General features: G+C 38.8%; 1 protein-coding gene across 1 annotated transcript; it reads left to right on the top strand.

Annotated features, from left to right (window-relative positions):
- Positions 1-944: 944 nt before the first annotated feature.
- On the top strand, positions 945-1622 carry LOC132368516 (GTP-binding protein Di-Ras3-like). The gene has a single exon (XM_059927179.1). The coding sequence runs from the start codon at positions 945-947 to the stop codon at positions 1578-1580; it is 636 nt and encodes a 211-aa protein (XP_059783162.1). The 3' UTR covers positions 1581-1622.
- Positions 1623-15891: the final 14269 nt, after the last annotated feature.

Here is a 15891-nt window from a genome sequence, read left to right as displayed (position 1 = left end):
TCTTATACATGCCTTTTTATAGTGATTGAATTAACTGAATAAATGGGGAAGACAGAGGTGGGGAACTAGGAAGGACACCAGAAATCTCTGTGAAAAGGACTACATAGGGGAATTTTGAGAACTGCTGATTGTAATAATACCCAGCTTCATAATTTGGCCTAGGATTAGTTTTATTATAAATTTCTGATTCTACAGTGAATTAATGGATGTTAATGGATTGTAAACATCTGTTCCTTCAACAAGTGATATTTTATCCTTTTTTTTCTTTAATCACTAAAAGATAGGACTGCTGTCACTGTCACTGTCCTCAAAGTCATATCACAGAGAACTGATAAATAGCTAACATTTTGTTACTGTTAAAAAGTTAGACATTTAAGGCATTGATAGAATTTTCTCTAGATGTTCCAGGTAACAGGTAAATCTAAAACTAAAATTCATCTGATTTGTAAAGACTCTAGATCCCTGATTCTACCTAATACTAGAATTATGACTTCATTGGACACATATAACCTCCTTAAAGAAAAATAAAACATTTTTTTACTTAAGAAACAAGTTACTGTGGTTTCCTAGAATTGCAATGTAATTTGCAGTCCATAAAATTTTAATACATATACATATGTCTGTATATATGCATATGTGTATGCATATGTATATATATGAAAACATAAATGTATCCGAAAAAACATATAAATACACCTTAAATTACATTTACTTAAAAATAAACCTTCTTAGAGATTTTCTATATTTATATCTGAGATTACCCTTCTTTAAAAATAAATACACAGATCAGCCTTGGATGGAAAAAAGAGAAAATACTGCAGGATGTGTGTGGGCTAGGGGCTGCTGGAGTTTTATCTGGTGTCCTCCTTTCTTTATGAGGTTTCCCTCACTGCTGGCCAAGTGCCAGAGAAAGTGTGCACGCATCTCCCCGCCAATACCCGACAATGGGCAGCTCCTGCTTTGGCCTCAAGGAACGGCTGATGAAGCGGCTGCGGCTTCTGCCTACCGTGACCGTCATCCGTACCTGCCTGCCCCAGAGGAGGAGCAGAGATTTCCGCGAGGTGGTGCTCGGCTCGGCCGGCGTAGGCAAGAGCGCGCTTGGTGCAGAGGTGGGTGCGCGCGGCAACTTCCGTGAGGCGTATCTGCCGACCATCGAAGATACCCACCTCCAGGCGCTGGGCTGCAGCCACAAGGCGGGCGCGCTGCACATCACCGACACCACCGGCGGCCGCAGCTACCGGGGCCTGCAACGCCTCGCCATTGCCAGGGGTCACGCCTTCATCCTGGTCTACTCCGCCACCAAGAAGCAAACCCTGGAGGAGCTGAAGCCCCTCTATGAGCTGATCCGTCAACTCAAAGGCAACAACCCGCAGAAGTGCGCCATCATCCTGGTGGGCAACAAGCGCGACGAGAGCCACCGGGAGGTGAGCGAGAAGGAAGGTGCTGCCTACGCGTCGGAGTGGAATTGCCCCTTCTTGGAGACCTCCGCCAAGATGAATATCAATGTGCAGGAGCTGTTCCAGATGCTGATCAACTTCGAGAAGAAGCCCGCCGCCGCCGCCGGCGCCCAGCCTCCCTAGAATAAATCCCAGATCCCCAAGACCGCCGAGAAGCTGCTGGGCGAGTGCATCATCATGTGAACCCTGAGCCGTAAGGAGCCCGACCCTCTTCTCCTTCAGTGTGCTGAAAACATGGACAGACCCCACTGTGCTGTGTCACCTGTACATGACTGACTTTTGTGCTGTGGTTTGGGTTGTAACAATTAAATGTCAATAAATGTCCCTTGTGAGTTAGTAACTTTTCTTCTCCCCAGGCAAGAGAACTCGAATTGTTAAAATATGGACATTGGAGGAGGAGAGGAAAAAGGAACAGGATGCATTTTAAAGGATGGGACTTGGACGGACTTTAGACATTAATGTTTAAAAAAGAGAATGGAAATAGCAAAATGAATTGAAAGATGTCACTGCCCTTCTTGTAATCCTATTATTGTGTATTATTCTTAAACATTTCAAGTCCTGTAAATGTCTGATCATATCTTCCCATTGTGTATTTAATTGTTAAGAGACATGTTTTTGCAACAAAAGCTCTGACAGATGACTGTGAGACAGAGATACTAAACATGATAAGTAAATGAATGTACTATAGCTGAGCATTGAGGGTGGGAGCAGAGAAAATTGTGAAAGTAGAACTTGCTTACTAAATATATGCCAATTGTTTCCTAAGTCATTTAAAATGTTTAAGTAATCTACACTGTAGTTTAAAAAAATTATAACAGTTCTGTGACTTAATAAAGCTTTTCCTGCATGCAAACATAAATAAATAAATAAATACACACAGAACTGATCTTACTTACATGACATATATTACAGATGGCAAACAAAATGATTTAAGGTTAATAATAACCAGCTCAAACATAGAAAGAGCCCATTTTGGGATTCAAATATCTGACCTGTCCATCTACAAAGTTAACTTTTCCTTTCATTTGACTGACTTTCCCTTTGTATATCATGGGCAGTCAGTCTTTTTTTTTCCTATTTTTTTTTTCCCTATAGGAGTGATTTCTTGGACCATTGTCCTGGCTCCTCTTTTCCTAACCTCCCCATCCTCCCAAGAACTGTGTTGCTATCTACCATAGATCTTATAACAACAACAACAACAACAAAGAGAACAAAATTGAAGCTGAAGAGTTCTTTAGGCAAATGAGACTATTCAAAAGAGTCTATAATATGAATGGCATGTCCATCCCCCGCCTCATTTGTTAATATGTGTTGGGCTCAAATGTTCAAATTTGCCAGGTCAGTGTTCCAAATGCTGATTGGAAATATCTAATGTGCATTGTATGCAATAAAGTCACACTTCAATTTCAGCACAGGTTTTACGTTTTTGTTCCTGCTCATAATCTAAATAAACTTAGCGTTTCTCAGCTTAACTTTATTTCAGGCATGCTTTCTCCAAAGGATTTAAAATTTTAAATGCCTCCATGGCAGAATGGAAATGTTTATCCATTTGAGATGATTAGAGATATAAGGAGTAATCATCTTCCTTTTCTCTGCAATACAGTTTTTGAATAACAGAGATCATTCTGAACTATATTTAACAAGTAGCTTGTTTCAGCTTCGATATTAGCTTGATTTACCATCTGCAAAATTACAAATAACATGATGCATTTATTACCCATAAAAGCTATTAGCAGGTCATTTTGTTCAGTTCATCGTATGTGTCTTGAGACACAATCTGGCGTCTAACAGATTTTCATACATTGATGTCTCAGAGAATCAGACTGTTCTTTAATTGATTGTTTCTTGCTAGACTCCTTTTGATTAAAACAGGTTATGCTATTTGCTTTTAGTTCCACATTTCTCCACTTCAAAGTCTGGCCATAGAAAGCAGAAATCATTCTCATTTCTCTGAATTCTTTTAATTCAAAGTGAATGTATATATTTAAAAGTCTGCCATAATCAAGGACTTTAAAAATGGCTTCAGTTTTTTCAATCTATGACTCCCTTAACAAGAATACAATCCTCACCATGTCTTTACAAAATGGATTTATCTTTTCCTGCCAAGTCATCGAATTTTGAACCTAGAACCTAAAGTGAGTACAGATCACAGGGACCGAAGGGAAAAGGAAGGGCTCCCTCAGAGCACTCTCTTTCCCTCACAATTTGCACAGACCCAGACAAGCAAAGCTGAATCGTGGTGATAGTGTTGTATTCTTCTCCAGAGGGAAAAGAAAGTAAGAGTCTTTTGCTAAACTGCTTTCAGAAGGTCTAACTCATATTGTTCATTTAAGCAAAGAGATTGGTAAGCTCCTGAGACATCCCCTTCCTCCTCCCTCCCCCCCCAAAAAAGGAAAACTCCAAAAGCTATGTGAACTCTGGAGGGATAAGGTCGGTGGTCCTGTCTCAGGCCTTCTACCCACATTCCCTGCGCAGTTAACACCATAAAAATAAAAGGGCTGCAATCAGATCAGTACTCATCAATAGGAATGAGTAGCAGCTCGCAGGCTCAAAACAAGAGGCTAATTCAGCATTCAAAAGGTTTTTGTTTGCCTAATGTCAGAAACAAACATAAAACTTTCTATCATGTGACATCCATGACACTAAGAGAGAGCAGTCACCCTTCCCTTAGGCGTCTGTCTTCCACAGACAAAAGCCATCAATAGCTCCTTTGTGTTCTACCTCAGCTTTCTGTCTTCACTCAGTCAGCCAATCATTCCCCATAATCATCTGCTTTTCTCTTTCCAGGTGAAATTCCCAAGTTCCCAGTCACAAAATCCCATGTCCCAAGGATGCACTAGTTGGCATAATAATATCCTAGCCAATAGTATTCTTAGGACATCAAAAATTTTATTAGGATACAGGAATAATTCTAATTCTTATTTGAAAATTTTCTAGTGCTTTACTTGTTGCTTATACAACCTTTTGTGAAACATTTGCTATTTTAAATTATTTGGGGCAACCAGAAACATGTAAGTATACCAAACTTATTTTGTCATTTTTAGCACCAATTAACTCCTTAAAATTTACACTAGATTTATACAAAGCGTAGCTGCCTGGGGAATCTAAAAGATTTTTAATGATTTAAACTTGAAAGCCACTATTCGGAACCAGTGATACATTGAGGAAAATTATGTAAGTTATGTCTTTAGAAATTACTTTTACTCTAGAATTTATTTAAAATCAAGTTGCGCTGATCATTTAAAATATTGCACTAAATTTAATAGAAAATCTCTTGGTGGATGCTTAGTGTAAATTGAAAAGTTTAAATGCCTTAAAAATAGCTTTGAAACATTATGTAGACACATGGGGCAGTTATGTTTAAATGATGGGAGTTTAATGGTCTTCTCATACATTAACCCTACACTGACGGTGAGAAATGCCTGCATCTTACTCTACAAATGGATAAAAATAAACATTTAAATTTAGTAAATCTGATGATTTATTTAGCATCTCCTTACCTATTTGTAATATTTTTGAAATTCAATGAGGTGAATTTTTATGGCTCAGAGTTCATTAGCTACAACGGAACCTTCAAATATATAATAAATAGTATGCACTTGGGGCAACTTACTGTCTCCTTTCATGATATGCCCCAGTCTGTATAAGTATGAAACTAAAAAACAGCAACGCAACAACAACAATGCTATTTTGTTTGATGGAATACTTTTTAAAATTAACAAATACTATTTGACTAAAATACTATTTGTTAGTCAACTCCTAAGGAATAAATATATCCTATTCATGGAAATATACCTATGTCAAAGGCAATAGAAATGGCTAAAATGTACCATTATTTGATTTAGAATGTAAAATAAGTCACGTTTTTTCAGTGAATCTATTATGGAGAGGTATATTACAGGCACGTTGTTGGCTTCTAGAAAGAATTGTATGAAACAGTTTGTATTTAATACAAATGTGGGCAGCTAACTGAATGGGTTTAAAAAGAAATATATGTTTTTTAAATGGTAAGCTTCTCTAGATGAAAATATGAACCTTTGCCAGAATCCCTTGGAGAGAGAGAAGGGAAAAAATAAAAGGAACATTCTTTGAAGTACTCTTCAATGTTATCTGGTCTAATCCGAACTGTAAAGTTATAAAATCTGTAGATTTCATTCACCAGCTTGGCTAAATATACTAAAATAGTAGTTGTATCCTGAATTGTTCCCTCTGACATGTGAAGTAATAGATTCTTTTATTATTATTAATAACATCTTGAAAAGAATTTCTATGCAGGTACATTTAGATATGATATGAAAGGTAATGCACTATAATTTTACTTCATTCTAAGGCTTCTGTAGAGGTGAAAAGTGAGATCAAATAAGTTGTCTTAAATCCTAACTAATTTTACTTTGGATAGACCTCTATATCTAGCTTTGGTAGAATATTCTATCATAAATACTTTCTAGGGATTTTAACATTATTTGATAGAGTAGATATTATTATTCCCATTTGTATATAAAGAAACTGAGGCTGAGGATGCTGGGTTTTTTTTTTTTTTTCTTTTTTTCATTAAAAAAAAGAAAAAAGGCAAATCTCTTCCTTTTTACACTGGTTTGCTTTATGCTCATGGTGGGAATTAAAGTCTATTCCATTTTATGAACACAGGTGATTGCATAGTGGATGAGTAAAACTTAGCATGATTTCTTACTTCTCTTCTTCGTTTTTTTCTTTTTTAATTCCAGTAGCCTTCTTTATTAAGTTACTTAATCAGTCTTTGGGTGTCTATGGACAAATCTCCATTAATATATAAACATGCCTTAGTGTCTTTCAAAAAACAACTAACCAACCAGCATTCCTTCCTCTAATCCCCATCCCCAAAGCTATCTCTTTCCTTTGCTCCATAACATACAAGCTAATTGAAATTACTTCTCTTCTTTGGAAATGATGTGCTTTTAGGAGAAAACTGAGGCAGACATCCCTCTTCCTCTTAACTACTGCTACATTACTTTTCCTTCAACTCTGTATTCTATGCTATGAAAGCATACATTGGGAACACAAACCTTTCCTTGCCAACCATCATAACAGCATCTAGGGGTAAATCAGTCCAAATGGTGTCTCAATGGCCCAAGAAAGGTGCAATGAAAAAACACTGAGCTGGGGATAAGAGGACATGGGGGCTGGTTTCCACCAGCAAGATTCTACGTAAATATAAGCCTGGGGTCTGCTTACTCATAATTGCATTATTAATTGAATGTTTTAATATATGACACACTCTCCTACAATCTTTGATTTCTTATTTAATTCTTACTACAAGCCTATGAGACATATTATTATCCCCATCTTACAGATAATGAAATGAGGCCCAGAAGTTAAGAGGATGAGAGCTGAGATTTCAATTGGTCTCTGGAGTCTTACTTTTGACCACTATGCCCATCCCCACATCCCCCCTCTGTATAATAAAAGAGTTAAAGAGTCATACGGTCAAAGTTCCCTCTTTTTTGTACAGACTGTAATTAATTATTTTTCCACTCTGAGTTAAACACCTACTTGTTCATCTAATCCTATTACTTTTTATTTACACACTTTGATTTGGTCTCCAGATAAGCAATCCACACTTGATCCAAGACATGAGATAGCTCTTTCATTCTCTTTTTCTCTCTCACTCTTTCTCTCTATATATACAAATATAACCACTGCAAATAAGAATCAACTGTATATACACACACACACTCACAGTTGATTCTTATTATTTGCAGTAGTTATGTTTCTAAAGCCACTGCAAAACTGAGTTAGCAAATACTGAATCATTGTTCCTAGGAGATATACAGGGCTAGGTTCCTGCCAGCCTCTGGTTGCAACATTTTTGTCAACAGATCAATACATAACCTTGTTTTATGTGTGTTACTCTTTAAAGACGCCTGATTTAATTCAGATTGTTGACCCATTAACATTGAACTCACAACCCACAGCTTATAATTCATGCTTAATTGAAGCTTACCTCATTCATATTTTCTCTGTGAGGCACATCACCACCTTCTTGCTCTTGGGAACACTAGACAGCACTCCAGCGATATGCCTGTGGACCATTATAAATAGTTAAGCACCAACAAAAAGCACAAAAATGCAAAAATACACCACTAAATATACCACAAACAGGACACTTGTTTACAGTTTACAGCTGAAACTGAAAGGCAGAACATCACCTTATTTAGCCTCTTCTAGGAATGTGTGTCCAGCAACTCAAATTTTTCACTGCTCTTCTTATGTATATGTTTGAGAATGATCATGAAAGTGCCTAGAATATTGATTTTGGGGTCACAAATAAATTTTAGCAAGTAGGCAAATTCATAAATACAGAATCCACAAATAATGAGGATGGATTGTATGTATGTGTGTGTGTGTGTATCTCCTCATCTCTGATCTCTGTTTTTCTGCCTCTCTCTTTTCCCACTTCCCCACTGTCCTCTCTTCTATCTTCTCTAGATAAAAGTAAATAAGTAAGAAATTTTTTGAATTATTTTCCACCTTGTTTCTGCAATCCTTATTTTCTTCTGCTTTTCAGAAACTTTAGGGCTATTTTACACACACACACACACAGAGTCTTTGATTCCAAATCAGTTCAGCACACATCTATGTTGACAACAATGTTGTGGTTGATTATAAAGTATAATTGTTTTATATAACATGATGTCTGCTTGACAAATGGTCTTTAAAATGTAGTTAATATCTCAACAGAGAATCAAAGACAGGTCCAGGAATTCTTACTTTTTCTTTTCTTTCCCTGACCTTTGTATCACCTCATACTATATGGGGGCAAGAATGTCTATATTCCTGATTTTTTTTTAAAGCTTCAAATTACTTGCATTTAATTTAGCAATCTGTTCTTCATTGGAGACTGGTTGAACTTACAAAAGCAATTACACCAGTTTCCTGTGACTTTGAAGGATATATATAGTTGTGTTAATTAAGCAGAAGAAGAGAATGTGGATTGCTGGTGATTTTCCAGTGGAAAAAACAATTGTCATCATCTGTGCAGCATTAATTGCTACATAGGGTAGGATATTAATACTTTTTAACATTTTAAGTGGTTTTGCATAAATGTTAGCAATAAGTAAGCCATTTCATGTCTTATTGGTTTGCATTTTTAATAATATTGGAATGTTAGCCTTCCCATAAAGGGAAGATTGCAACAAAACTGAAATAGTGTTAAAACCTTGCTAGTTATGTGCAAACTGACCCTGTGTACCCCCATTGGGGAATACTCAGAGACAATGGTACTGTTGAAAACATAAAAAGAGGACGAGGTAATTTGTTTTTAATTTTTCGTACATTTGTGAATTTAGTGCCATGAGAGGCCAACAACACTGGCCAAGGACTCCGAGGAGAAGACACCACGAACACTTCCTATATCTTTTTTAAAATTATGTTAGATTTGGCCTTCTTTCAAGAACTGATCATTATGTTGGTAAAATTGCACTGAAATATAAATTGGTATACTTATTTGTACAATGAGAAAACAAAACCAGATTCTTCACTATTATTTAAAATGGAGCTTGGAGAGGCAAGATGGCGGAAGAGTAAGACGCAGAGATCACCTTCCTTCCCACAGATACAGTAGAAATACATCTACACGTGGAACTGCTCCTACAGAACACCCACTGAACGCTGGTAGAAGACGTCAGACCTCCCAAAGGGCAAGAAAATCCCCACGTACTTGGGTAGGGCAAAAGAAACAAGAAATAACAGAGACAAAAGAATAGGGATGGGACCTGCACCAGTGGGAGGGAGCTGTGAAGGAGGAAAGGTTTCCACACACTAGGAAGCCCCTTCGTGGGCAGAGACTGCGGGTGGCAGAGGGGGGAAGCTTCAGAGCCACGGAGGAGAGCGCAGCCACAGGGGTGTGGAGGGCAAAGCAGAGAGATTCCCGCACGGAGGATCAGTGCCGAGTAGCACTCACCAGCCCGAGAGGCTTGTCTGCTCACCCGCCGGGTCGGGCAGGGGCTGGGAGCTGAGGCTCGGGCTTCGGTGCTAGCCGGGAGGGAGTCCAGGAAAAAGTCTGCAGCTGCCGAAGAGGCAAGAGACTTTTTCTTGCCTCTTTGTTTCGCGGCGCGCAAGGAGAGGGGATTCAGAGCGCCGCCTAAACGAGCTCCAGAGACGGGCGCGAGCCGCGGCTATCAGCGCGGATCCCACAGCAACAGGGGCGCAGAGGGAAAAACGGAGAGATTCCCGCACGGAGGCTCAGCGCCGAGCAGCACTCACCAGCCCGAGAGGCTTGTCTGCTCAGCTGCCGGGGCGGGCGGGGGCTGGGAGGTGAGGCTCGGGCTTCGGTGCTAGCCGGGAGGGAGTCCGGGAAAAAGTCTGCAGCTGCCGAAGAGGCAAGAGACTTTTTCTTGCCTCTTTGTTTCGCGGCGCGCAAGGAGAGGGGATTCAGAGCGCCGCCTAAACGAACTCCAGAGACGGGCGCGAGCCACAGCTATCAGCGCGGACCCCAGAGGTGGGTCCGAGCTGCGGCTATCAGCGCGGATCCCAGAGACAGGCAGGAGACGCTAGGGCTGCTGCTGCCACCACCAGGAAGCCTGTGTGTGAGCACAGGTCACTCTCCACACTGCCCCTCCCAGGAGCCTGTGCAGCCCGCAGCAGCCAGGCTCCCATGATCCGGGGACAACTTCCCCGGGAGAACGCACGGCGCGCCTCAGGCTGCTGCAATGTCACGCCAGCCTCTGCCACCGCAGGCTCGCCCCGCCTCCTCTGTACTGCTCCCTCCCACCGTCCTGAGTGAGCCAGAGCCCCCGAAGCAGCTGCTCCTTTAACCCTGTTCTGTCTGGGCGGGGAACAGACGCCCTCAGGCGACCTACATGCAGAGGTGGGTCCAAATCCAAAGCTGAACCCCGGGAGCTGTGTGAACAAAGAAGAGAAAGGGAAATCTCTCCCAGCAGCCTCAGAAGCAGTGGATTAAAGCTCCACAAACAACTTGATGTGCCTGCATCTGTTGAATACCTGAATAGACAACGAATCATCCCAAATTCAAGAGGTGGACTTTGGGAGCAGGATATTAATTTTTCCCCTTTTCCTTTTTTTGTAAGTGTATATGTGTATGCTTCTGGGTGAGATTTTGTCTGTATAGCTTTGCTTTCACCATTAGTCCTAGGGTAAGGTCCGTCTGTTGTTTTTGTTTTGTTTTGTTTTTTTCTTTTTTTATTTAAAAAAATTTTTTTTCGTAATAAATGTTTTCTTAATAATTTTTTCCTTATTTCCTATTTTTAGAAATTAAAAAAAAATTTTTATTAAGTTTTTTCATATTTTCTATTTTTAAAAATTAAAAAATTTTTTTCTTAATAAATTTTTTCTTAATTGTTTTCTAATTTTTTTATAAAAAATTAATAAATCTATTTTTAAAAATTAAAAAAAATTTTATTTCTTAATAAATTTATTCTTAATTTTTTTCTTATTTTTTATTATAATAGTTTTATTTTATTTTATTTTATCCTCTTTCTTTCTTTCTTTCTATTTTTTTCTCCCTTTTATTCTGAGCCGTGTGGATGAAAGGCTCTTGGTGCTCCAGCCAGGCATCAGGGCTGGGCCTCTGAGGTGGGAGAGCCAACTTCAGAACACTGGTCCACAAGAGACCTTCCAGCTCCACATTAATACCAAACGGCAAAAATCTCTCAGAGATCTCCATCTCAACATCAAGACCCAGCTTCATTCAACGACCAGCAAGCTACAGTGCTGGACACCCTATGCCAAACAACTAGCAAGACAGGAACACAGCCCCATCCATTAGCAGAGAGGCTGCCTAAAATCATAATAAGGCCACAGACACCCCAAAACACACCACCAGACGTGGACATGCCCACCAGAAAGACAAGATCCAACCTCATCCACCAGAACACAGGCCCCTCCACCAGGAAGCCTACACAACCCACTGAACCAACCTTAGCCACTGGGGACAGATACCAAAAACAACGGGAACTACGAACCTGCAGCCTGTGAAAAGGAGACCCCAAACACAGTAACATAAGCAAAATGAGAAGACAAAAAACCACACAGCAGGTGAAGGAGCAGGGTCAAAACACACCAGACCTAACAAATGAAGAGGAAATAGGCAGTCTACCTGAAAAAGAATTCAGAATAATGATAGTAAAGATGATCCAAAATCTTGGAAATAGAATAGACAAAATGCAAGAAACATTTAACAAGGACGTAGAAGAACTAAAGAGGAACCAAGCAACGATGAAAAACACAATAAATGAAATTAAAAATATTCTAGACGGGATCAATAGCAGAATAACTGAGGCAGAAGAACGCATAAGTGACCTGGAAGATAAAATAGGGGAAATAACTACTGCAGAGCAGAATAAAGAAAAAAGAATGAAAAGAACTGAGGACAGTCTCAGAGACCTCTGGGACAACATTAAACGCACCAACATTCGAATTATAGGGGTCCCAGAAGAAGAAGAGAAAAAGAAAGGGACTGAGAAAATATTTGAAGAGATTATAGTTGAAAACTTCCCTAATATGGGAAAGGAAATAGTTAATCAAGTCCTGGAAGCACAGAGAGTCCCATAAAGGATAAATCCAAGGAGAAACACGCCAAGACACATATTAATCAAACTATCAAAAATTAAATATAAAGAAAACATATTAAAAGCAGCAAGGGAAAAACAACAAATAACACACAAGGGAATCCCCATAAGGTTAACAGCTGATCTTTCAGCAGAAACTCTGCAAGCCAGAAGGGAGTGGCAGGATATACTTAAAGTCATGAAGGAGAAAAACCTACAACCAAGGTTACTCTACCCAGCAAGGATCTCATTCAGATTCGATGGAGAAATTAAAACCTTTACAGACAAGCAAAAGCTGAGAGAGTTCAGCACCACCAAACCAGCTTTACAACAAATGCTAAAGGAACTTCTCTAGGCAAGAAACACAAGAGAAGGAAAACACCTACAATAACAAACCCAAAACATTTAAGAAAATGGGAATAGGAACATACATATCGATAATTACCTTGAATGTAAATGGATTAAATGCTCCCACCAAAAGACACAGGCTGGCTGAATGGATACAAAAACAAGACCCATATATATGCTGTCTACAAGAGACCCACTTCAGACCTAGAGACACATACAGACTGAAAGTGAGGGGATGGAAAAAGATATTCCATGCAAATGGAAATCAAAAGAAAGCTGGAATAGCAATTCTCATATCAGACAAAATAGACTTTAAAATAAAGACTATTACAAGAGACAAAGAAGGACACTATATAATGATCAAGGGATCGATCCAAGAGGAAGGTATAACAATTGTAAATATTTATGCACCCAACATAGGAGCACCTCAATACATAAGGCAAATACTAACAGCCATAAAAGGGGAAATCGACAGCAACACAATCATAGTAGGGGACTTTAACACCCCACTTTCACCAATGGACAGATCATCCAAAATGAAAATAAATAAGGAAACACAAGCTTTAAATGATACATTAAACAAGATGGACTTAATGGATATTTATAGGACATTCCACCCAAAAACAACAGAATACACATTTTTCTCAAGTGCTCATGGAACATTCTCCAGGATAGATCATATCTTGGGTCACAAATCAAGCCTTGGTAAATTTAAGAAAATTGAAATCGTATCAAGTATCTTTTCTGACAACAACGCTATGAGACTAGATATCAATTACAGGAAAAGATCTGTAAAAAATACAAACACAAGGAGGCTACACAATACACTACTTAATAACGAAGTGATCACTGAAGAAATCAAAGGAGAAATCAAAAAATACCTAGAAACAAATGACAATGGAGACACGACGACCCAAAACCTATGGGATGCAGCAAAAGCAGTGCTAAGAGGGAAGTTTATAGCAATACAAGCCTACATCAAGAAACAGGAAACATCTCAAATAAACAACCTAACCTTGCACCTGAAGCAATTAGAGAAAGAAGAACAAAAAAAACCCCAAAGCTAGCAGAAGGAAAGAAATCATAAAGATCAGATCAGAAATAAATGAAAAAGAAATGAAGGAAACAATAGCAAAAATCAATGAAACTAAAAGCTGGTTCTTCGAGAAGATAAACAAAATTGATAAACCATTAGCCAGACTCATCAAGAGAAAAAGGGAGAAGACTCAAATCAATAGAATTAGAAATGAAAAAGGAGAAGTAACCACTGACACTGCAGAAATACAAAAGATCATGAGAGATTACTACAAGTAACTCTATGCCAATAAAATGGACAACCTGGAAGAAATGGACAGATTCTTAGAAATGCACAACCTGCTGAGACTGAACCAGGAAGAAATAGAAAATATGAACAGACCAATCACAAGCACTGAAATTGAAACTGTGATTAAAAATCTTCCAACAAACAAAAGCCCAGGACCAGATGGCTTCACAGGCGAATTCTATCAAACATTGAGAGAAGAGCTAACACCTATCCTTCTCAAACTCTTCCAAAATATTGCAGAGGGAGGAACACTCCCCAACTCATTCTACGAGGGCACCATCACCCTGATACCAAAACTAGACAAAGATGTCACAAAGAAAGAAAACTACAGGCCAATAACTCTGATGAACATAGATGCAAAAATCCTCAACAAAATACTAGCAAACAGAATCCAACAGCACATTAAAAGGATCATACACCATGATCAAGTGGGGTTTATTCCAGGAATGCAAGGATTCTTCAATATACGCAAATCAATCAACGTGATACATCATATTAACAAATTGAAGGAGAAAAACCATATGATCATCTCAATAGATGCAGAGAAAGCTTTCGACAAAGTTCAACACCCATTTATGATAAAAGCCCTGCAGAAAGTAGGCATAGAAGGAACTTTCCTCAACATAATAAAAGCCATATATGACAAACCCACAGCCAACATTGTCCTCAATGGTGAAAAACTGAAACCAGTTCCACTAAGATCAGGAACAAGACAAGGTTGCCCACTCTCACCACTATTATTCAACATAGTTTTGGGAGTGTTAGCCACAGCAATCAGAGAAGAAAAAGAAATAAAAGGAATCCAAATCGGAAAAGAAGAAGTAAAGCTGTCACTGTTTGCAGATGACATGATACTATACATAGAGAATCCTAAAGATGCTACCAGAAAACTACTAGAGCTAATCAATGAATTTGGTAAAGTAGCAGGATACAAAATTAATGCACAGAAATCTCTTGCATTCCTATATACTAATGATGAAAAATCTGAAAGTGAAATTAAGAAAACACTCCCGTTTACCACTGCAACAAAAAGAATAAAGTACCTAGGAATAAACCTACCTAAGGAGACAAAAGACCTGTATGCAGAAAATTATAGGACACTGATGAAAGAAATTAAAGATGATACAAATAGATGGAGAGATATACCATGTTCTTGGATTGGAAGAATCAACATTGTGAAAATGACTCTACTACCCAAAGCAATCTACAGATTCAATGCAATCCCTATCAAACTACCACGGGCATTTTTCACAGAACTAGAACAAAAAATTTCACAATTTGTATGGAGACACAAAAGACCCCGAATAGCCAAAGCAATCTTGAGAACGAAAAATGGAGCTGGAGGAATCAGGCTCCCTGACTTCAGACTATATTACAAAGCTACAGTAATCAAGACAGTTTGGTACTGGCACAAAAACAGAAATATAGATCAATGGAACAGGATAGAAAGCCCAGAGATAAACCCACGCACATATGGTCACCTTATCTTTGATAAAGGAGGCAAGGATATACAGTGGAGAAAAGACAGCCTCTTCAATAAGTGGTGCTGGGAAAATTGGACAGGTACATGTAAAAGTATGAAATTAGAACACTCCCTGACACCATACACAAAAATAAACTCAAAATGGATTAAAGACCTAAGTGTAAAGCCAGACACTATCAAACTCTTAGAGGAAAACATAGGCAGAACACTCTATGACATAAATCACAGCAAGATCCTTTTTGACCCAGCCCCTAGAGAAATGGAAATAAAAACACAAATAAACAAATGGGACCTAATGAAACTTAAAAGCTTTTGCACAGCAAAGGAAACCATAAACAAGACCAAAAGACAACCATCAGAATGGGAGAAAATATTTGCAAATGAAGCAACTGACAAAGGATTAATCTCCAAGATTTACAAGCAGCTCATGCAGCTCAATAACAAAAAAACGAACAACCCAATCCAAAAATGGGCAGAAGACCTAAACAGACATTTCTCCAAAGAAGATATACAGATGGCCTACAGACACATGAAAGAATGCTCAACATCATTAATCATTAGGGAAATGCAAATCAAAACTACAATGAGGTATCATCTCACATCGGTCAGAATGGCCATCATCAAAAAATCTACAAACAATAAATGCTGGAGAGGGTGTGGAGAAAAGGGAACACTCTTGCACTGTTGGTGGGAATGTAAATTGATCCAGCCACTATGGAGAACAGTATGGAGGTT

The sequence above is a fragment of the Balaenoptera ricei genome, chromosome 7 (assembly GCF_028023285.1).
Source record: "Balaenoptera ricei isolate mBalRic1 chromosome 7, mBalRic1.hap2, whole genome shotgun sequence".
In the NCBI taxonomy this organism is placed as follows: domain Eukaryota; kingdom Metazoa; phylum Chordata; class Mammalia; order Artiodactyla; family Balaenopteridae; genus Balaenoptera; species Balaenoptera ricei.
Note: the sequence above shows the minus strand (reverse complement) of the source record. Positions and strands in the feature narration are given on the sequence as shown.

What these genes read in the sequence shown, in the direction of transcription:
- LOC132368516 (XM_059927179.1), top strand. Translation starts at nt 945, where the DNA reads ATGGGCAGCTCCTGCTTTGGCCTCAAGGAACGGCTGATGAAGCGGCTG.